This window comes from Pezoporus wallicus, unplaced genomic scaffold (genome assembly GCF_028554395.1).
Source record: "Pezoporus wallicus isolate ANWC-B61680 ecotype Strahan unplaced genomic scaffold, APGP_CSIRO_Pwel_v1 contig_4161, whole genome shotgun sequence".
NCBI lineage: Eukaryota > Metazoa > Chordata > Aves > Psittaciformes > Psittacidae > Pezoporus > Pezoporus wallicus.
In genome coordinates, this window is record NW_026639584.1 from 957041 (window position 1) to 980199 (window position 23159).

General features: G+C 43.8%; 1 protein-coding gene across 3 annotated transcripts in view; it reads right to left on the bottom strand.

Annotated features, from left to right (window-relative positions):
• Positions 1-5563: 5563 nt before the first annotated feature.
• Positions 5564-23159, bottom strand: part of RANBP17 (RAN binding protein 17) — a 152894-nt gene continuing 135298 nt past the window's right edge. For 2 of the 3 annotated variants that reach the window (XM_057415157.1, XM_057415158.1), the window contains 3 exons: positions 12993-13091; positions 9008-9135; positions 5564-5962 (listed from right to left, as the gene is read on the bottom strand). In XM_057415157.1, the coding sequence (XP_057271140.1) occupies positions 5866-5962; positions 9008-9135; positions 12993-13091 (324 nt within the window). In that variant the 3' untranslated portion in view covers positions 5564-5865. Of the gene's footprint in view, positions 5963-9003; positions 9136-10438; positions 10615-12992; positions 13092-23159 lie in introns of those variants that run through there. The other variant, XR_008972889.1, reaches the window with a different exon arrangement.

Below are 23159 nucleotides of genomic sequence, written 5' to 3' on the forward strand. Positions count from 1 at the left end.
GAGGGACAGGGACCGGGCTGGGAACGAGACCAAGAGAAAACACTGCAGAACTCCTCCAGCCTCTCCAAAGCGGTAGCCAGCCTTTTATACTAATGGGCCGTTAATTGATGGCGCATTACTGCGCAGTCCCTCCCGAGCTGCCTGGCGCAGCAGCCCGAGCGCAGGGGCCGCAGCGTGAGGGATGCTCCAAGCAGGGAACTCAGGGGCTGGGCGGCCCGTTCGGGTGCACAAGGTGCTGCTGGTCGGGCTCCAGCAGCTGATGGAGGGGGTCAAGGGGCTGCTAAAGCCGCCCCCGTCCGGAGCGGTGCTCGCACACGGGCCGCGATGCTGCGCCGGCTGGAGAGGAGAAACCATCCCCGAGCTTGGGAGCCCTTCACTTGGAACAGCCACCGAGCCTGCAGCTGCTGACACAGCTGCAGGGAGAGAGGTGCAAATGCTGGTACCCAGAAGGTGCCCCCACAGTCCCCAGGGCTGCAGTACCTGCAGAGCTCATCCTGCGGGACAGTAGCAGCAAATCAACCCGCAACAACGCAATGGGAACGCAGGCTCAGGGTCTTCAGTGAGCCCAGGTCGTTATAAAGGGCTTGATCGCACCTGAAATGCTGAGCATGTGCTTTATGGTCCTCGTCCCGCCTCGAGGAGCTCCACAGAGCAATACCCAGCCCCGTACATCTGTTCAGCCGCTTCTGCACTTCAGCTCCTCTCACACTGCCTCTTCCCCAGCACTCTGCTGCGCACATCCTGGGCTGTGCCCCTCGCACACTGTCCTGCAGGGCCGGGGGTCCAGAGGCTCCAACTTCTCCAAAGGCTCCTTCCTTCAGGGCCTGGGACCTGCAATGGTCACAGTGACCCTCACCCAAGGTATGGCCTGCAGCCGGAAGCCAGTGCTTAGAGGAAGAGGGGTTTGATGAGTGTCTGACCTCCAGCTCCTGTCCTCAGCTGCATCTTTATGCTTCCTCGCTGGTGGTGGCACTGCCACAAACAAATCCCTTTTCTTTAACAGGACGCTAAAGGCGATGTCAGTGCTCACGTCTCAGACCCTTCTGTGGTCCTCAGACCCTCCTTTAACATGCAGGAGCTCACATGCTGGGAGCTGGTCTCTAATGCCAGGCAACTGAGGAGCCATGTGAGCCTGAGGCTGGTGCCAGAGCCCAGCACAGGGCAGCAGGAGGCACCCGCCGTCCCCTAAAGGCATCGCCTGTTGCTTCAGGTTTTGTCTGTTCCCATAGGATGACAGGAACAGCGGTATCTTGCCGCATGAGAAAGTAGCAGCAGACGCTGAGATGCTTCTGCTTTAGCTCCTGGCTTTGGCAGCAGATCTCAGAATGAGCAAGGCCTGCTCTCCACAGCCTGTTCTAGATGGATATTGCTGCACAAACCCGGCACGCTTTTGGGTGTTTAGCACAGCACTGACTACAGACAATTCGTGTGGAAGCCAGCACCACAGGGGACAAAATAAGTTGTTCTTCATCCGTGGCTCTGGAAGCAGCATCCCTGCAGGCCCGGCAGGGCGATACTGGGGTTCAGGCTGGAGAGGGACACGGGTGCTCTGCAGCTGGGCATGGGAAGGGGAAGGACGAGGGGAGAGTCAAAAGCAGCTCGGGTGCAGCAAGCTGCTGCCTGAGCTCTGCCTGCACCCACCCGAGGGGACACCTGGGCAGGGGCACACAGGAGGGTGATGTGGTCTTTACCCTTGTGCCTTGTCCTGCAGAGTCCTCCTCGTCGGCGCTAACCCCGGGTGCGAGCCAACAGCCGCCGGGGCCCCGCAGCGGCCTCGCTGCACACCCTGGGGATGGAAAGGCCGCCAGGGTGCCTGTGGCCGTGCTCTCGTGGCCCGCACCCGGCTCTTGGCGCTTGCAGAGCGGGTGCTGGGTCCCGTCAGCCCGCAGGGGCTGCAGCAGGGCCGCCTTTGCCGAGGCAGAGCTCGGGTGCGGAGCACTCTAAGGGCCGCCCTGCCCTGCCCTGCCCTTTGCTGTGAGCTCGGGAGGGCTGCACCCGTCCTGGCTGCAGGCAGCAGAGCTCCATCCATGCAGGCAGGCTGAGGGCTGCCCTCATCAGCCCCTTCCCCATCAGCCCAAGTGTAGTCCCCTTGTCCCTCCCCTGCGCGGAGGAGCTCAAGTGAATGGAGGCTGACTGGTGGTAAAACCTCGGTGCAGGGAAACAGTTAAACCCTCTCACAGAGCGCAGTTAAAGGTGGCTGCAGCCCGGGAGGATGAACGCGCTTCGTGGTTTCAATTCACATTTCAAAGCACATCTTTATGGGGCTGGTAACCTTAATCATCGTATTAAAAAAGCCAGAACTTCGTTTTAGTTCAAAATCTATGCACTGGTCCATGAATGCCCGAGACGAGATGAGATGGGGAAGGTACAGGGGAAGCGCTGGGGAAGGAACCACAGCTCCAACGGAAGAGAGCTGAGGATGACGGGCAGATGGGGCTCAATTTCTTTCTGCCAGCTCTGATAAACTCAGGCTGCAGTGAAGCCGACAGGGAATGTCCTGGTACCGGGGACAAACCCTGCACGATGCAGACAGCTGGTCTCCCCGAGCAGCAGCACCAGCCTCAGGTAGGAGGAGAAGGCTGGGAGGTAGCACAGGGCTGAGGCTAAAGCCGGTAAAGCAGCCGGTGTTCCCACACAGCTTCCTTCTCTCTTGCATTCTTATTTTATACACCAACACGCAGCTGCTGCCAGGTTTTTCCACTAAATATGACTTTTGTTGGGCAAATTACATTAGGATGGATGCCACAGGTATCCATTAAGGTTTATTTATCGTGATACTGTTTGGATCTCACACTTATAAATAACTTATGTTATGGCTTTTGTTTGTAGAAATGTAACTTACATATTTTATTATGCTTTCTGTAAACCTCAAGAAGAATATTGTCAAAGAAGCGCCTCTTAACAGCAGCCTAAACTACGGGACATAAAATCTACACTAACATTATTTTTTAATACGGCAAGGAAGCGTGTTATCCCTCTGCAGTTTGAAAGGTTTGCTGTCATCATAAACTCGCGCTACAATAAAACATTAACAAGTCTAAGGATTGATCTGTAAGGTGTGCATATACCGGGGCTGACTTGGTTCAAAGCCTCCTTATGCAGGCAGGGCAGGGTAATAAAACTGAGCAGGCTGCCTTTGCCTGCTCCAGCGCAGGGGTGAAGGCTGCTCTGGGGGGGTTTGCTCTTCCCTGCAGGGGGGCAGACACTTACCTGGGATTCAGCAGCTGGTGCTTTTCACTGTGATGATATAAAACACATTTTGGGGAGAATCAGACCTGGTTTAGCGTCACAGAATCCCAGACTGGTTTGGGTTGAAGGGACCTTGAAGCTCATCCAGTTCCAACCCCTGCCATGGGCAGGGACACCTTCCAATAGACTGTATTGTTCAAGGCTCCCATCAGATTCCCGCGATGGCAGCACTCCAGGTCTGAGAGGTGTCTCCTTCCTGACATTCCCATTCCCTTGTTTCCACCTTTTTCTTTTTTTTCTTGAAAGCAGAAAGAAAATTCCATCCCCTCTAAAGGCACTTCTGTCCTTATAAAACGCACACGAGGCATTACATGTGCTCTGTAAACACGAGGCAGTTCTGGGCTGTACCCACTTCGACAGCGCCCTTTTCTAAAGCTGACAGTAAAGACTCTCAACAAAGAATCTGGAGCCATAAACCACACTATTTGCTATACTATCCATTTCCTAACCTAAAAGCAAGTGTATTTGTACCACCAGCTACTCCAAGCAAGTTCCTGTTGTCAATCGTTAACCAAGGTTGAAATGCTGTTCAAACACGTGTCTTGAGCGTGACCAGTTTAGAAGATGCTCTTTAGGATCTCACTTGTAAGTTGTAACAAGGGATGTGTTAAAGGGGAATTTTCAGAAACGTACTTGAGTGCTCTGGGGAGTCTGTAGCCATGTATTAAACCAAGTTATTAACTATGAAAGCAAGTTATTAAGTATTAAAGTCTCAGCGCCAAGTTATGGGGACACAGGTTCCTCCTTTACAGTATGCCAAACTTCAGCTCAGATTTCAACAGGGAACGGGCTGGTGTGCGAGCACACACTCCCGGTGTGCACCCACTACTTATTTCCATTGTTGGGCAAAGAAAGTGGAGTCACAGAACCCATCAGCTTTCATCTGAGCCTGCGACACCAACACACAGAGCTGTGGGGCTACGCGAGGGCTTCTCCATCAGAACTGCCATTAGGGATGCAGCATCACCGAGGCACCATGGACGAGGGGCATGGAGAAATCCTTCCCCAAGTCCCAGCTCACCCCGAGACCTCCACACACGTTCCTGAGATGGGGTCTGCAGCTTTTAAAATCCCATTTGGCAGCACAGATCCCGGTTTCCTTTAAGGCTCAAAATGGAAAGTTAATGACCACACTAATCCGTACGTGCTCCATGTGCTGATAAGGATCGCCCACTGCCTGCAGTTTCCAAAGCTCGGCACACAGCACCAGGCTGCATGCAGGGACACCCCAAATCTGCAGCTTTTGAGTAACCTCAATTGACTATTTTCTGTTGGCAATCAGAGCCTCTGGCTGCAGAGTAAATACTTTCTCCAGCTGAGCTTAAAAGTACACAGAAAACTGCCCAACAGTATTATTTCTTTTCAGATTTAGGTCCTCCAACTTCAAAATGTGCAGGGAAAGAACAGTTGCAAAGAAAAAAATGGGAAGGCAGCAGTAAGAAATACTGGTATGAACCTTTCCTCCCTGCTGACCACCATTAAAAATCCCCGTTCTCATCTAAACAGTGGGGAAATATTACTAAATGCACAAGAGTAAGCATGAAAAACATTAAATCAGTCAGTTACATAAGAAAAAATAGTAATAAAACCCCAAGCCAAATCAAACCCAATCCCAAGCGCCTGTAATGGCACCAAACAGCTTTGCTACTACCTGAACTTACTGCTTAAATAGTTCAGGTTTTTGGTAGATCTTGCTTCAATTCACTTGGGTGTTTCTGCAGCTCACGTGGTGCCTCCTGCCCACCATGGACCACGCTGATGGTTCCCACAGCCCAGGATCGTGAGTTCCAGTGTGAGCGTTGGACTGGGGGAGGAATCTTGTTCTGGTAGATGCTGCACTTACCGTCCCCTGAGAGGTGGAGACAAAGTTGCTGAAGTTGCTGTTTCAGACGCACAAATTCATCTTCATTGCGCCACATGCGGTTTATACATGGGCTGTAAGCCTCTGTAACTATTTGCTTGCTTTTTTTGTACTGGTGGATAGGTTTTGTTCTTTTTAAACAGTGTTTTAACAACTTTATTTTCTTCTGCGCTTACATTCTCAGTTTTCTTGCTACCCATTAAGCTTAAAATGCTCATTTTTAGCCTTCTACATTGTTGTCCACATTGTCATTAACTGTGCTGAAAAGAAATATATAACACTTCGTAAAAAAATAGTGGATTTTATTATTTCAGGAAGCTGTCATATAAAATTCACATTGGCTTTCATCTCATGTTCAAACAGATACGACCTTAGGGTGAGCTGGGGAGTTCTTAACTGATGAGATATTATTTACTATAATGTGTAGAGCTGAGAATCATTAACTGATACAAGTTTAGAAGGAATGCATATTTATTTTGTTCTTTGGTTAAGTACTGTTTCTACACTGTTCCATAAAGATAAAATAACAGGATAATAAATTTTGATAAGAAAGGCTGAAAACGTCCTTCAAACTCAGATTTTCCATCATTTTCACTGTTATAAAGCCTTACATTTAGGCCAGAGATACAAAAAGGCAGAAGATATCTTAAAAAAATAGTTTTCACAAGGGTCAAAAATCTATCTTAACAATGTAAGTGGGTCCCCAAACGTTCAGGGCTGGTTTGTTAGTCAGTGCTCTGGTCCCACAGTCACTGTTAACTCATCATATCTAAAGTAACGGGATCCGAGGCCCCTTCGTTGCGCAGGGCTTCAGCCATGTCTCTGCGAAAGATTGACATATTCTGAGTGAACCTGGGAAAAGGAAAAGCCAAATGTTTGATTAAAGGAGACCGGATACTGTGAGAGATTTATTTCAAAAACCTAAGAAGAAAAACAGTAATGGAAATTTGAAATGAGAAGGAAAACAGAGGAAAACTCACAAACAGAATCACCAGGTGCCCTCAAAACCAGTCCTATCAAATACCAATGAGCACGTAAACACGTATGGGCAGTATCAGAAACTCAGCCTACCACATGTGAAGATGTGGAACATTTTAAAAGTCAGCTGGGAAATCAATGCAACAAGAAACCTTTCCATCTCCCGTGACTTGGAACATGTCCCTTCTCTCAAAGCTCCAGCAATGGTCTCTTTGGGACACGTCCAGATGGCCGTCAAGGCCTGGCTTTCTCCACCTACCTTCCTCCCTCGTGAGTGGTGTCAGAGTTCAACCTGTGTCTCAGTGAAACGCGGTACCATCACCCATCTGGCACAGAAAGCAAGCGGCAAGGTGCAGGACGTGAAGTCTGTCTGGTGGCCATCACATCCAGGACTGAGTGTCAGCTCTGACTCAGCTTGTGTGACAGCCCAAATCTGATCTACTCCCTTGGCCTATCCGTACCTCAAACAAAGAGTTTAACTGCCATTCATCACATCTCATGTATGCATTTGAAGAACCCAAACAACCCAAACCCACACCAAAACAAGATTCACAATGCCAGACATGTATCACACCCTGCATTTAGGGCTTTTCAAATGTTCTTTTGTTTGTTGCCTCAGTGCTATTTGCTTTAATTGTGTCAGACTTTGCTAGCTTCCCTAGAAAAGCTCCTTAGGGCTCCTTCCTGCAGAGGAAAAGAGGACTCTTTGGACAAGTGCTTGGAAAACCGATGGGATCTCAGCAAAGGTCTCTGTGCAGGACCAGGGTAATAACCCTTCCTGCCTGCCTCCACTGCACTGCAGTGGATGGGTACATCTGGCACTGTGGTAAACTGGGGCATGCTGTGGAAATACAGGATGCCATCAGGAGTTTATTCTTTATTCTATTCATAATTCTTTATGTTTGTGCTTATTTCCTTACTAATGGAAATTGATTTCTGCTCAATTTTAAACAATCACAGTTAAAAGAAGCCTCCTGTTCCACAGGATAGATCTAAGCAGGATTACAAATCAACAGCTGAAAACAGAAAAGCCATCATATTAACTCATGCTGCTTGCTGGGGAAGTGATGGCTTAAGAGTCTTCCCAAGTTAGACAGGCGGATGCTACTGAGACAGACGAGCTGCTTGTTCGACTGAATCATGCCTATCCCCCAACACCTGCACCCATTCCTCCCTGCCTGCGCTCCCACAAAAGCTCTCCGAGAGCTTCCGCACCACTGCCTGTGTGAGAGGACTCCACAGTGCTTCGACGTGAAAATCCCCTTTCAATCCATGGATATTTGAATCTAGCATTTGCCAAACCTAATATGTGCTGGCAGCCTAAGAGATGGAAGCCTCTGTCCATGCCATGAACAGGGAGAGCACAGGGAGCTGCATTCAGCCTGTTCAGCCTGGAGAAGGCTCTGGGGAGACCTTAGAGCAGCTCCAGTGCCTAAAGGGCCTGACAAGAAATCTGGAGAGGGGCTTTGGACAAGGGCCTGTAGGGACAGGCCAAGGGGAATGGCTTTAACCTGCCAGAGGGGAGACTGAGATGAGCTCTTAGGCAGAAGCTCTTCCCTGTCCTTCACACCTGCAGTTCCCAGAATAGGGCAGCTCAGAGAAAATTCACATTATTTCTGTTTTTCTCAGAAAACAGTGTTATCTTAAGGACTCCTTGCCTTCAAGAAATATAAATAGTTATGGAACTAAGAAACTAGTTACAAGAATGAGTTTTACTCAGTTTTTAATTTTTAAATCCTGAAGGACTGTCAAGTCAAATGAATCCCCTCGGCATTTACAGTTCTAAGGTCAGACTACATCCTACAGCCTGCCACGGGCAGCTCAGTTTTCCTTTGTTTTAACAGGCATTCTCCTCCTTCCCGGTGGCTCTCTGCCATTTCCCCAGGTTTTCTGCTGATCCAGAACATAAGTTACACACAAAGTCTGTCTGATTCATTAGTGCCGTAGATATGATCTGTGTTTCTCTGGCTTTGCTTCCAAATTCCCCTGTCTCTGGCACCATCCACACTCAGGCCATAAGGAACCTGCACCCTTAGTACCAGAATTGAGTAAGAAAATGAAATAAAAATGTGGAGACCACAATTAATGCAAAACTATTTGAGAATTAAACAAGTTCAACATAATTTGCACACCAACAAATGGAAGAAGTCAGAGAAATAAAACCACTAAATGGTTTTTAGCCATAACTTCTCTCCAAGCCCCTTTCCAGGTTCTTTCAAGCTTCCCAGGAAGCTCCACAGCCTGGATTTTGTGTCTCTATGCTTTCAAGGTTTGCTTTGGTTGAATAATGCACATGAAGAGAAAACACAGCTAGCTGGGAATAAAATGTTAGTGTGAACATTAAATGCAGAAAACCTTGCCCCTGCCTTCATGAAACTTTCTATTCTGTTTTTCAAATGAGGGCAAGATAGGGTGGATTTGTAATTCATGTTGAAAAAGTATTACAGAATTCCTTGCCTCATTTATGTACATGAGTAAGTGGCCCCACTGGATCCCTTCTCATCTTGCCACTCCACAGGCAGTTGCCTGACCCTAACAGCAGCAAGAAAAAACCATGTCAGAGCAGCAGCACCGACAGAGGCTGAAGCAAGTGTTTTATCAGAGGGGTTTAAGGTTGGAAAAAGGAAGCTCTGAGGCTCACCTGCTGAAATGAGGCAGCTTGTTCCCAAGTGAAAAAGTAGCAGCTGCAGCCTGGCAAACCCTGACTTTTGGATTACATTAGGAAATACATTTCTGACCAAGAAAATTCATAATTATCAAATGTTCAGGCTCTAACTATGAAGTCTAGGGATGAATTCTCTGATAGGGTATTATGCCTCTTTCAAAAGGAACTGCACTTTATGGCTACCTGGAATACTTCCTATATTTTTTCCCAGTTAAATTTTCCATTTGTCTTTTATTTTTTTCCAATTTACTTACCTGTCTCTGTTCTTTACCAAAAGGTTTTGCTCAACTCCTTCCATTAGATTCCTGAAGCACTGGTCAAGGACTTCCCGTTTGCTGTCAGGCTGGCTGGTTACCAAGGTTGCTCTCAGCTCACTGAAGTACTGTGATAGCAAAGCAGAGACTATTAAAAATGAGATTTGGAAATTTAAACCCAGAGTTACTCACCTACACCTGGAGCACTCTTGAGCAAGTGCTTCCTATATTGCCCTCTAGGAGAGGAGTCTGGCAGGCAGCACACAGAGCTCTATCTGCACTGGGTTTTCAGATGCTGCCTTCCTGGACTGCACCAGCAGTGAATCATGACTGGAGTTCAGTGGTACTGGGTGACATGCCAATTTTCCAGTTGGCGTTGGCCACCTAACCAGTTCCAGCACAGAAAGCCACCTAAGAGAGGTGGCAGAAACATCCTTGACCACTTTTCAAGTCTTTCAGAATGGTGCAAATTTGTACACTTTGCTGCGGGCTCTAATTGCTTCAGTGCTGTGACAGGGCAGACTCACCTTCATTTCTTTAGCAGCTAAGTAATCTATATGACTTTTTTATATTACTATTCCCATCACATTCTGGCAGATCTATAGACAGTTAAAATAGAACTTTTTATCACCTCAGGAAAATTTTGGTTTAGGCTAGAAATACGGAGCAGGAGGGGACCTCTAGTGTTATCCACTACCCTACTACTACAGCCAAGCAAGTCATATAATCCTGTTTAGTCTTTATTATATTGGCTGTGTCAGTCAAAGTCTTATGGCCTTGGGCGTAAGCACATCCATGGTATAAGCACTGATACAGACAATTATTCAGAGGAGAATGAACCATTCTGATGAAGCTGTGCCCAAGTACCTGGCAAAGTTTCTGAGCAGTCTGATATTGCAGTCAAGAGGAATATTGCCGGTAATCCCCAAATTTCAGGTGTGTAACAAGATAGCTTGTTAAAATTAGGCTGAAAATCAGGTTTTTGTATGCAAAATTTAGTACCCATTTGATGTTAACGTAACTTGAGTATGTCACAGAGTGTCAGAAAGCACAACAGTCTGGGATTAGTTTGCCAGATTCTTCTAAAACCTTTAACAGGGTTAAACCTTAAACAAATCTCAAATCAAACACACGTCTTTTCCATCAAAATTACAGCTCTCCTGTACACACAAAACAGTATGGGATAACAAAAGAAAGTGGAGTAAAACCGTAACACTAATACTAAGCCCTGACAACTCAGCAGGATTATAGGAAGTGTTTGCTTTAATGTCTGCTTGGCAAATGACTTGCCCTCAAACCAGTTCCTTTCAAACCAGAAACATCCTGTATTATGCATCTTTGCTGACCACTGCAACAGTACTGGAAGTGAAGGCAGCAGCTGATCAAATAGCTGGGTCCCAAACTACTTAGGAGCTCAAAACTGAAAATCACCTGGGGGCTGGTGTAAAAGATGAAATATCTGCCTGCAACAAGCACATTCCCAAAAGCCCTGTCTCAAGGTGACAAATGCAGAGTTCAGTATAGAGAAGGCCACAAGCCTGAGACCTTGCCCAGGGTCTGCAAGTTGTTTTTAGAGAACAGGCATTCCAAGAACAACTTCATTCAACCTAATAAATGAAAGTATTAACATCAATTTCTGCCTACCATTAATGACTACAGCATCCCATGACATCACCGTTTCAACACTGGGGAGCTGTTCTGAGCCCTGGGGTTTCTAGGGCTTCTCTGCAGTAACATCACTTTTGCCTGTACACTTGAATGCTTGTGTTCTTCGGTTGAAGGACAACAGCAAGGAGGAGACATGGTTGCTACATTACTGGATGCAGAGAGTTTTTGTGCCAACCTCTTGCGCTTAGGATTTAAACTTGCTGCTGCACTTCAGTGCAGAAACAATGTCAGGAGCCATGTGCAGCCATCCCATTTCATATTAAGCTGGTGCTGTCTCAAAAGGTTTAGCATTGTTTTACATTGGACTCTTGAGTATGATTCCCATTTTGGCATAATTATCCCTAGTAGCACAAGCTAAGAGTATAAATCCCAGTCTTTCTGTGTCCCCAAGTAAACTCGATGCCTTCCCTTCGAGATGAATTACAGGCAAAGAAGATCTCATTAACACAAAAGAGGAAGAGAACAAGCAGTAAAACATGGTAAACGTATGTTTGCTCCCTCAGGAACTGCAGAGACAGAGACCCTACCTGAAATAAAGGAACCCATTTCCAATACATGAACCAGCTGTACACTGAAATGAGCCAAGAAAAGATGACTTTTACTGCCATATATAAGTACATACGTGTCCTACTTTTTCTGAACACGAAATAAATAACCTTGATACAAAAGGGGCAATACAAATATTGTAAATTCTATTTCCTGTTCTCCACCCTTCCAGAAGAATTGTAAGACTTGTTCATAAGTAAAGGTACTTGTACATATCCATGTCTGCTAAGCGAAACACATAATCATTAGAACTAGTCTAATTTCAGTAAAAAGAATATTCCGCCAGTCACAAATTTATTCCTTATGATTTACAGCTCCGTGGTTTTATCTTCAAGTGAAATATTTAATTTCTTCTTATACTGAAGCATCAAAACCACATAATTAATATGTAGTCAGGCTAATACTTACACGCTATAAATCAGAAGCATTATATAAACAAAAGTGTCGTCTTGAACAAGATTGGGAATGCACAAAACTACTTATTTCCCACTTTTATAATGATGCAGTGACTCAGAGCAGATAGAAAATGATTAGTTTTCCTTCCAAAGTAGGAAATATTGCTTCCATCTGTAAAGTATAATATTGTGATGTCATAAAGTTTTCCTAAACACTGAATTTGCCCTTATTCCCTCTCAATCATTTTAAAAGAACTGCTCTCTCTTATAGAGCTTGGATTTAAATCACAATAACACACCAAGAAGATGAATGACAGTGCTGTTGGATATGGCTAAAATTGGATCCTTCAGCACAGGTGAATGATGAGACAGCGCTTCCCTTCTTGATATATTTTCTTCTTCTATTAGTTTCCTTCCATAGCTGGGATTTCAGTCTGAATTTTAATGTATGCGGTTGCTGCTAATCTTAGTGTCTTATTTTCTTCCAGCGCCCTCTTATTGTATAGACAATTCATTCTCCAAAGCAGTAATACACTGAGGCTTGTGACTGCCCCAGAGATAAGGCAATTCAGAATAAAGTTAGAGCTGGCTCTGAAGTATGGTGCATACAACAGGTCAGGTTCTTCACAGACAATGCCTTGCCATAAAAAAATGCACACATTTGGATCAACTCGCATTCATTTACTCAGATGGTTTCCATTTCAGACACTATTGTCTCTATTAAGTCACCAGGGAAACATGATGGGTATATCCAAATTCATAGCTTCAGATTTTATTGAAAGGGCAAATTGCAGAGTATTTCCTGGTTTACAGAATCTGCCACAGATGCATATACTTCAAATTGCAATCAATGCGAGTACTTAAGTGTAAGCACTCAGATAATACCCCCCAAAGCTGGCTGCTCCTGTGAAACCTTTCAGAAAAAGAAATTGGTTAACTCTTTCTCTAGGAAGCAATTTTTCTGATGTGATTTCCACGGTGTTCTTGTTTCAGATTTCTATCTAAAAGCCCGATGAGCTTGCACAGCTCCTATTCCTGCTTAATTCTGGAAAAGTGGAGACGTAACATTTATTACAGAAAGGTTAATGACGTACTTGCATGATCTAAGCTTGGGTGTGAAAGTTGGGGTAGAGGTCTGAGAGGATTCTTCATCAAAATGAAGCCACTCAGGCTCTGTGAACTAACCTGGGAAATACTTAGTACATGAGCTGGACCCTGCTCTTCACTCCTATTGTCAGCATAACGGAGCAAGATCCCAAGGAAAGAGATGGGGGATCTGAATCAGGGCAACAGGCAGCTTTGTTCTATATGCAATAATTACTTCAACTGTTTGGGCACATGAAGAGTTAATCCGGTGGCATTTCTCAAATACTCACTTTCTCATTGAGAAGTATAAGTCCAAGCAGCGGTCTTGACACAGACCATTGATTTCTGCAGTCTTCAAAAATGATGGTGTTCATTAGGATGGACATCATCTGAAAGAAAACACACACACTTTACATGAATATGGATACTGTTGTTACACTGTGTGATGTGATCAGAAGGAAAAATTAATGGAACCTTTATGAACCATACTGAAATCACTGAGATTTCATGTATGAGCATGGTTTTATAAAAGTTACTCTTCCAAACAAATCTTTCCATAACCAAATCCACCAGGTAAAGAAAGTTAAAGGCAACTTGTATCAAAGCTCAGCTCCAAAGTTGAAGTTTAAACAAATATGAATTGAAGTTTAGAGCTCAATTAATTTAAGGTACAGGCTTTGACTTTACCACAGGGATTTGCTCTCTGTCACACTACTTCTAGGAGAGCAATACATGTGCAACCAGTAATCTGTATTAATTTCAGATTAATCCCTAGTTGGTCTTCAAGATTCTGGTTTTCTCACAACACATCCACCTTTCTTTGTGTGTGACACCGCAAGGAATTTGAAGGGAACACTCTCCATTTCGATGAAGGCAGTCATGATTACAGCAAGAAGTCTATAAATCTACACCATTTCTGTCACAGTTACAAATCCAGTCTCTGATTTTAGACATTTTACTTTACTTCTGTGACTGACTTTACAGAGCTCTATAGAAGGGATAAAGCCACTCCAACTTTATAAAGCACTGAGATCTATCATCTAATACAATTAAGTTCTATTGGCACCCAAAGAGAAGCTATATAATTCACTTTGCTCTTTGGCTGGCATGTCACCAGAGCCTTCAGCTAATGCCACAAGGAGTATGCTCCCTCTGAGGCCTCTACACCTCCGGTGTGTGTAAGCTAGGAAGGGCAGGACTTTATTTAAGGGATTGGCATAACTTTCAGACAAAGAAATTACAAAATATCTATAGAATCCATTTAAAGATAAAATGCTCTAAGATATCCTTGAGATACATTAGTCCAAAATGCCAAAGGCCGCAACATATATGAACCTAAAAACATTACTCAGAGATTAAACAGAGTGAAAATTTGTAAAGTGTCACCAGTAAATAGTTTGACTCACATTTATAAAATATCTGCACCCTAAAACCAAACATAGAGGAAGTAGAAAATCATTAAATCCTTTCTTCTAGGCCAATGAGTAGCTATGAGCAGGGTCTCCAGAGAGCTGCCACACTGCAAACTAGCCTGTAATAACTGACCAAGCGAAGTCAAACAGCATGTTTCACTAAATGAAAAAGATGAATCCTAGCACTACAAATCACCTGGAACAGAGATACCCACAAATCATTTGAGCTTTCAGGTTAGGAACATGTGGTCTGGCGTGGGAACAGCCAATTCTTCACCTGACTTCACAGTTTATAGATCAGACAAACTATTTTCCATTACTCACAGGACAAAACCAATTCTGTACGGCCTTGGAACCAATGCAAACATCTCAAAAACCTCTGCAGGAGCAGTAACAGGGGCTCAATTACCAAACATGAAGAATAATTTAAATTTCCTATAATTCAAATATCACCAGGTTTTAATTTCCGTAGCTTGTAACAAAGCCAGCTATTAGGACAGAAGCATTATTAAAAGTAATTCAACAAACTTGAGCTGTGATTTAGTCAGAGCACCACGTCTGACATAACCATATTTCTTAGAGGAAGCGCTGTGAGAGACTTTCAGAGTGATGCTTCATTGAAAAAGGGCATGCTCAGGGACAAGCTCACAACTGATCCACAGGGAAAGTTTCACCTCTTCAAACTCCAGCTTTATCAAACAACCCCTGAGGGCGGATGGGGGCTTGGAGCAAGCTGCTCTAGTGGAAGGTTGGAACTGGGTGAGCTTTAAGGTACCTTTCAACCCAGACCAGGCTGGGATTCTACAATTCTAGGATATATGTGCATTTTTGTTGCTCTCCCAAGTTGTTCAGGTCATGAAGGAACTGCAACTCTTTTTAGTTTCTGCAGAAGGCTCTGAAATAATGTGTCACCTGTTTGCTGATGCACAGTTACATGAATTTGTACTTATGGGGGCAACATGTACAGAAATGATAACCATGAGTTTCTTAAGAGGAGATCTTGCCCAGTGATATGTACAAACAAGGAGATGGATGCACTGCTGCCCCAGAGCAACCCTGCTTGCTCCCAGGCCACCAGCTGGATCCAGGTACATGAGCAAGCCTGTATTTTTTCTTTCATTTCTTTTGAGAACTGCAGAGCGTTTCCCAGATATTAGTTAGCTTCAAAGTGTGCACTGAGATACATCAGCTTTGCCACTGCATTTTATAGAAGGGCTGACTGAAGACAAAGTCTGTCTGCAAAGCCACTGTAACAGAGGCTGAGCTTGGGGCACCCCTCAGCTTCCCCAGCATCTTCCAGCCATCACCCAATCTTGCTGTTGCTAGAGACCTGCAGTCCCTTGTAGCAGGTTCCCCCAGAAGCTGGTTCAGGCGGCTTAAACGTATTTAGCATGCAGGTGTGAGAGGGAAACTCATGCTATGGGACACCCTCCTTGCTCCACCTTTGCTAGAAGTCTCACCATCTAATTGGAGATCGCAAACCAACCCAATGGCAACACAAAGCACAGAGCACAGAAGTGGAACTGATCACAGATATGCATTGTTTTGGTTTCTGGGTGGAAAATACCTTATTCTGCTACACTTTACTTCAGGAAGATGACTTCTCAGATCCTGCCAAAGCCCCACTGCAGCACAGCAGCCGGGACACCTGCCTGGGGCAGGCTCACTCCTCACGCTGATGCAGGCAGAAAACAAGGTCTCAAGGGGGAAAAAAGAGACATCAAAAAGGAAGGGATGGCAGAACAGATAATCTATTTTCTTCTTAGTTCAAAACAGCAACCTTGCCTCTGTTCTCTTACCTTAAACATAGAGCATCACTTTATCTGGTTCAATAATGTTTCTCCTGACACATTTGTTCTTTACAAAAGGAACTATTGACAGAACAGGCAAGAATAAAGAACCGTTCTTCCAATAAATTAATTCTTTAGAGCTTCTCCTCCTTCAGAACCTCTTTCTTGGGTGGAGGAGCAAAATGTTGGTCAAGATAACCCTCATTAGAAAGAGAAAACTTTTTTCTAAAGGAAGCTGGAAAAGAAGCTGCCTTTCCATCAAGAAGGCTTTTTTTGCTGCTCCATGTTATCACTAGAGAGCACTTGCATCATTGCAGGTCCTGGAACTCATTTCTTTCTCCCATATGTTGGGATGAATATTTTATTCTGCTACAACTAATCACACGTTAACATAAAGAACATGATATTAACACCAAAGACAGCAGTGTGTAATCCTTTACAGAGGATTCAGAATGGTCAGGATCATGCACAGCTTTTAACCAAGCACTTGGCTGGTGATAACACTCATTTGTTCACTGCGATCTGAAAAAGATTCAGATTTTTTTGTTGTTTAGCATATGAAATTCGGTAGGTTTTTATAGCTCCGGCTCCAGACAGTTCACTCTTAATTTAGGAGCTGTGATTACTAATTTAAATGTCCTTTGGAATTCTCAGTTCTTTCAGCATCAAATTCTTCCTATATCAATAAATGGATCGTCATTTACTAATAATACCAGGAAGATTTAGCTGCTCCAAGATTATTAAACACCTTAAATTTTAATCTGTTGTTTTAAAATATTTATTTTACCAGAAAGCCTAACTTTCACATTGATTTTTTTTCAAGTTCAAAGCTGAAATTTCCAGATGAAGTAAGAAAACTAAAGCCAAGCCTTTACCATGGGAAGTGAGAACCAGCCCGTAATTCCTGAACTAAAAATATTCAACTGTCAGAAACAGCAAATCAGTTGAGATTTGCAATATGTAAGAGATTAAGAATCACTTGGCTTGTCCCCCTGCATTAAGAAATTACATGAGACCAGCACAGAGCTTTAAACAAGTTGTGGAGCAGCACTGAGTCATGGGCCCAGTTACATTACAGCACCTTTCCTTTTGGAGACCCTCTCCCAGGGTATAGGAAGAGAGGAGGAGTTGTGGAAGGAGAGAGGAAGGGCAGGAGGGAGAGGAAAGGGCATCAGCCAGGAAACACAGGCAGTCCGTGCAACTGGCTACCACAACCACAGAGCTCATCTCAGCAGCCTCTGCTCTGAGCCTTCTCAGCCACCCTCAGACCAAGCCCGTACAGGCTAGATTCCTCCAGATTCCTGTTCACAGAGTCCATCATTTCACCCTATTTATACATACTTCCACTATACATAATTAAAAATTAATAACTAAAATGCCACAATTCAACAGCTGAAGCTCAAAATTGTGAGGGACCCAATTTCAGATGCCCATTTGCAATTGGGTCTGGCCTTTTTGTTTCCTTTAATGAAAAATTAGGGTATAAATGGCTGAAAAACCCCCAATCCTGGTGTCAGGACAAGATATGTGGGTGAGACACTGCATACCATGGGCTAACATATGCCTGAAGCTGACGGACTGAAATATGATTTAGGTGTATCTTTTACAGGGTATTCCTATCAGTTATATGCTATGTCCTGCTGGGAGAGGCTTTTCTCCTGATGTTCTGAAGGGATGGAAAAAGTATGGCTTTGCATTTAAAAAAGGAACAGTTACAGGTAGCAGGGAGCTTGACATTTCCTTCTATATGTCTTCAGAACTGGCCAAAGGGCTGAGTATGGCAGAGTCACCTGAAATAGGTCCAAATCATGAGCCAGCAGAAAGAACAGTAAAATAAGATTGTACTAACTTATGTCAAACCCAATTTTATATCTGAAAGAGAAACAGGAACATACTCATATGACACATATAGGATGATGGCTTAATTCTAAAGGCAAGCACCTCAATGTGCCTGCTATATTCACTACACCTGGTCTACTGCAATGTTCTATTTTTTCCTTGTTAAACTGCTGTATGCTAACAGCACAAGAACACAGACTTAGTAGTGCAAAGTGGACTTTTCAAAGCAAAGGCTTACCCTCACCCTTTCCTACCTTCAGCCAGTTGTGACATACCTTTCAAGCAGCCAGCAGGATCAGAAAGCAGATGCTTGTGCTACAAGAGGGAATAACCGCAGCACAGCTGGGACATGGGCAGCAGCTACATCTGCACATGAGCTGGTCATAGTGAGACTCTGCCCTGCACTAGCATGTTTCAGACAGGAATTTTAGTATCTTCCCTCTCATTTGATGGCATATTCTAATATGACAAATGTATTTTCAAATTACAGCTGCATCTGAATTTTCCTGTGAAGGACTGTAATACTTGGGTCCAGTCTCACCTATCAGAACTGGATCCCTCTCTCCCAAGGGAGACCATGCTCCTGAGTGAGCTGGCATCCATCAGGGATGGAGAAGAGCTGCCAGATGGCTGCTATAGACTCACCTACAGTAAATCAGTAAGGCTCACATATAGAGCATTTTGCCTAGTCTAAGGCTTGGCTACATTAAATACTGGAAATGAAACAGTTAACTGCAGCAACACTGAAAATGCCTGATGAATGGAACAGCTCCTCTTTCTGCAAGGAGGAGGGCATACATTTCATTAATTATTACCTTCCAGGGTGTGCTGACTTGCTTCTGTCTGTGCTGAATTTCATGTAAACCCTCTGTTGAATGTCACATACTCATATGCTGCCTGAAGTGCTAGATTTTGTATTTGGATATCTGGTGTAGCTGACAGATGTTTACAAACTCATGTATCTGCACAGCTTCTTTTTGTCTATCCATCTGTCCTCCCGATAGACAGCAGATTATTCCACCTCAGGCTGGAATAATTTAAGATTGTGACATCAACCCTTAATCTGCATTTCTTAGCTGGTAGCAACGAGAGATTTTCAGTTACAGATCCTAGTATGTCATTTTAAATTAACCTCAGATGTTTATTTAAGATTCAGCCATTTCTGAACAAGCAGCTGTAACTCTACAGCATTACAGCTGTTTATAAAGACAACAGAACTTTGACTAAGAATGCACAACCTGCTGTAATCTGCACTTCAGGTTGGTGCGGTGCAGAAGGCTGAGCTCTTTAAAACCTTAAAGAAATGTAATACACGTTCCCCTCTGCTTTTAGCAGTATGTGTAGAAGCAGTTAGGTTTAGGTCCTGTTTCAGAAGAAGATCCTTAGGCATTTTTCCAGTGCACATGGTAAGAGGTCTCTCCCTTGCTTGCACATCCAGCACTCTTACTGAAAGCTGACACAGAAAGTACAAAGTCTGTGCCTACTACCAGCACCTCTGAGCAAATGACTGGCTACAGATTATTTAATCCTCTTGGGAGGAGAGAACATGAGCTTTACCTACACCAATGCCTTCCAGCAAGAGTCTATCTTCAGGAATGTAAATGGTCCTATGTCTAAATCTTTTAGCCTTCCCCTTAACTGACACTAGGGCTTTCAGTATGCATCTTTGTTAAATTCCTCAAACGTGAGCCATCACCCTTCTCTTTTCCAGCTCCTGAGAAATTCACTGGTGCCTTCGCTTGCATCAACTGCTGGGAGTTGATGTACAAAAGCATCTGGACATTTTCAATGTTGCACCAATATTTCAGCATAGGAACTGGGATCTTTGCCTGCTGCATCATTAGTTTTCTAAAACCTCTATTACAGGAAGGCCTTCCAAAATGCCAGTCAAACGGGTTGGGGAGACAGGGTCGGAAAATGCTGTTACTGGAAAAATAAAATCATTTAGTCTAAAACCAATCTGAGGCTAATTGCAAACTTAATCTACAGAAATATTCCAGAATGAAGGAAAAGGCTGAGCACCAGATCAGCTCTAAATCCTTCATCCAAGGAACTTCAAGGATCTCACACTTGAGATGTGAGATGTGCTTATCCCTGAATGTGAACTAGACTCCTGCTGACACTGTGTGCAAGCGTGCTCAGTGCAACCCTCAGGGACGCAAACCCCACGTGCCAAGGAGCAATCCTTAAACTGGGCTTAAGCTCACACTCAGCTCCATGTCAAGTCCAACCTAGCACCTACCACACAACCCACCTGGCCGTGCAGCCTCACTGAGAGGTTTGCAGATCTCTTTCTCCAGAGCCTCGCTGCTGCTTGCCATGAGGCAGCTGGGATTCGCAGGCAGCTTGAGCGTAGGCTCAAGCCATGTGGATGCCTGCCAGCAGCAGACTCAGAGGCATCCCCCACACAGCAACAGTAACCAGTAGTACAGAGAAAATTAGAACCAGGGTAATCATTTTACCCATATTTACCTTAGTTTAGCACTGATATGGAGATAATCAGTGGGGACAGGGAGGCAGGCTGGGCTTTTAAACCACACCTTGAAAGCAATCAGAGAGTAAGAAACCTAGAAGTTTGGCTCTAAACACTATTCAAGGATCATCCATAAAGAAAAGTGATGTCCTCCATTCCACTGGAGTGGAGTAATATACTAACACAGAACTTAAAAAGCCTAATCCAAGAATTAATTACCGATTGCCTGACAGTTTTCCAGCCTCTTCGGTATTCAAACTGTTCACAAATTGATTCCGATTTCTTTTGTGGAACAATTAAAAGTATTCTTGTTATCCTGAAGAACTGAACTGTAACCAAAGCTATCGCAAATAAACATAAAAGACAGATAATAAAGATGGTAATAAGCATATTGCTACTGTGTCCTGAACAGTCACCAACACTTCTTAGTGAATATCATCTTTCACAACAACAACAAAGGGTAAGAGCACAAGGCTATTTCATGCAGTCATCAAAACAAAATGCACTGAATATTATATTTCATACTAAATACATTACCCTGGCAGTTTGACACTCAACATTTCAATAGATATTGCGTCTCTCTAACATTCTGCCTGAATTTCTGCAGATGGACTTTTAAGTATCAATGGAAGATTACTTTACTTGTCATACTAAAGAGATTTTAAAGAATGGTTGCACACACTTCATTTTTAATTTTTTTTATTTCTTTTTCCCTTTTAAAGGGAAACAAATCATGGATTCAGAAACGTGGTTATGCTGAAAGGTCAAGTCCCATGTTGTGCAGTAGTCCTTTGCACGTGGTGCTCTCTGAAGAACTAAACTGGCTTGACCCTGATGGGCCCAGCCAAGCGCTAGGAGGATGTGCTCAAGTTAAACTAAGCTAACCTAAACTACGCTAAGCTAAACTGAGATAAACTAACAGTGCTCCCAAACCTCCTCCGTCTGTTGTGATACTGGGATATTTTTTAGAAATGCATTTTATTTTTAAACTGTGCAGGTTCTTGGAGACAGGTGAACACACCAGAACCCAGTTTCAGTAAAACCCCGAACAATCAAACACCAGGGGAAAAAAAAGGCAACAACCGAAGTTTCTGCATCTCACAATTTCAGCAGACACCCTGAGCGCACAACCAACCAACCAACACCAATTTATTAGCCTAGGAAAGGCGTAGATTTTGAGGTTCAATTCCAGAGTCCTCAAAATCAGAAATGTGCCAAGGTTCAGCAGGACACATATGTAGTCTATGCCAGTCACCGGGAAGCTTTCAGCACTGAACCAGCCCTTTGCAACACTGACACACACCCTCCTGTTCGCTCAGAGCACCACAGCCTCATCACACTCCTCATCTCTCCACAAGCATCATCTCATTCCCTACGCGCTTCGATGGCCCACTGCTACCACATCCAACAGCAATTAAGCATCCTTGTAAGCCACTGCTATTCTAGAATGTTAAACCTGATTTTTATTTTAAATGGGGAAAAGGGAGGGGGTTTGTTCACCGAGAGTGAATTTCATTACTCACATGGCAAATCTGCCAGTAGCATATCATGGAATGGATTGTTACCTTTCCCTATCCATTTTGTAAAGATATTGCTTTCTTTCCAGACTGCAAGCATCACTTCTAACTGGATTTTGAATTATAATGTGAACTTTACAAAATTATTGGTGCTATTCATATCGCTAGTTAGATTCTACGGAATGGCAATATTTTTTGCCCTTTCCCAAACCAGCACCTCTTAGTGTTTTATAGAAAACAACCACGGCCAGCAGAAATCGAACATTTCCAAGTAAAGTATTACATTGCACGCAGTAAACAAGGAATAAAGCATTTTTATACTTCTCCTTAAACTTATTTGCTTTTTGAAAATATTTATGCGGCACAGAAGCCACGAGGTTATTGAGAAACACAGCCAGTCCCTCTTCTTTAATTGAAACATTTATGCTTTTTGTTCTGCAAGCAAAAAGCAATGAGCAGTAATAATGCAAGATAAATACACAAGAAACTTATAGATACGATTGTAAAACAACATCATCCTAATGTTTTCATTTAATTACCCTGAAATGTATTCTATTTAATATTCATTACTCAAAAGCCAATTTAAAAGAGAAAGAGGTGAAGGGACTTATTCAGAAAGACGGACTGTCATTCACCGCAATAGTTATCTAATATACAGAAGTTAATAAAGCAGATTAATCTACAAGTCCCTTTAAGCCATCACTGAGTTTAGAACAACTGCCTCTGACCCCTAACCCTCCCGCTGCGCACCAGTAGCAGGTGCCAGCTGCACTAAAATTATGGCCGAGGCGTTTTAAGGCAAAGTCTTTTCTTACTTTGCTTCTGACCAGCAGCTGACCCTGCAGGAAGGATTGTTTCATGTGCTGGCCTAAAGGCTACATAAACCAGTAACTGCTAAACAAAAGCATACATACACCAGCTGCCTAGCCCGGGGGTGCACATCCAACACTGACACCTCCAGCAGTTCGTGCTCCAAGCCCGAGAGCCGCTTTTTGTTTCCATACACCAATTCTGTACAATACTTGTTACTTCACGGAACTAAACTTCCCTCCACCCCCAAAACTGTTTGTGTAAACTATAGCGCAGCTTGGATGATGAAGAGGAGGTTCCCAATTTGATTTAGCACCATTATTAAGAGCGTGAAATCTTCAGATACATCCCTAATGATGATGTATTTTAACATTAAAATTCTTACAATTGAATTACTGAATTCACATGACAACGAATCACAACAAGGCTTTAAACAAGGCTGAATTAGAAAAGACACTAAACTCATTAATTTTTTTTGATTTCTTAATTGACAGCACTCTCAGTTATAGCTATACATTGAGCAATATATTCTAGACTGAGGCTGTTCCTGCCTTTATACATGTACAGCGAGAAGTACATGTAAAAGAGAAATAGCCCTATTTTTCATTAAGATAAG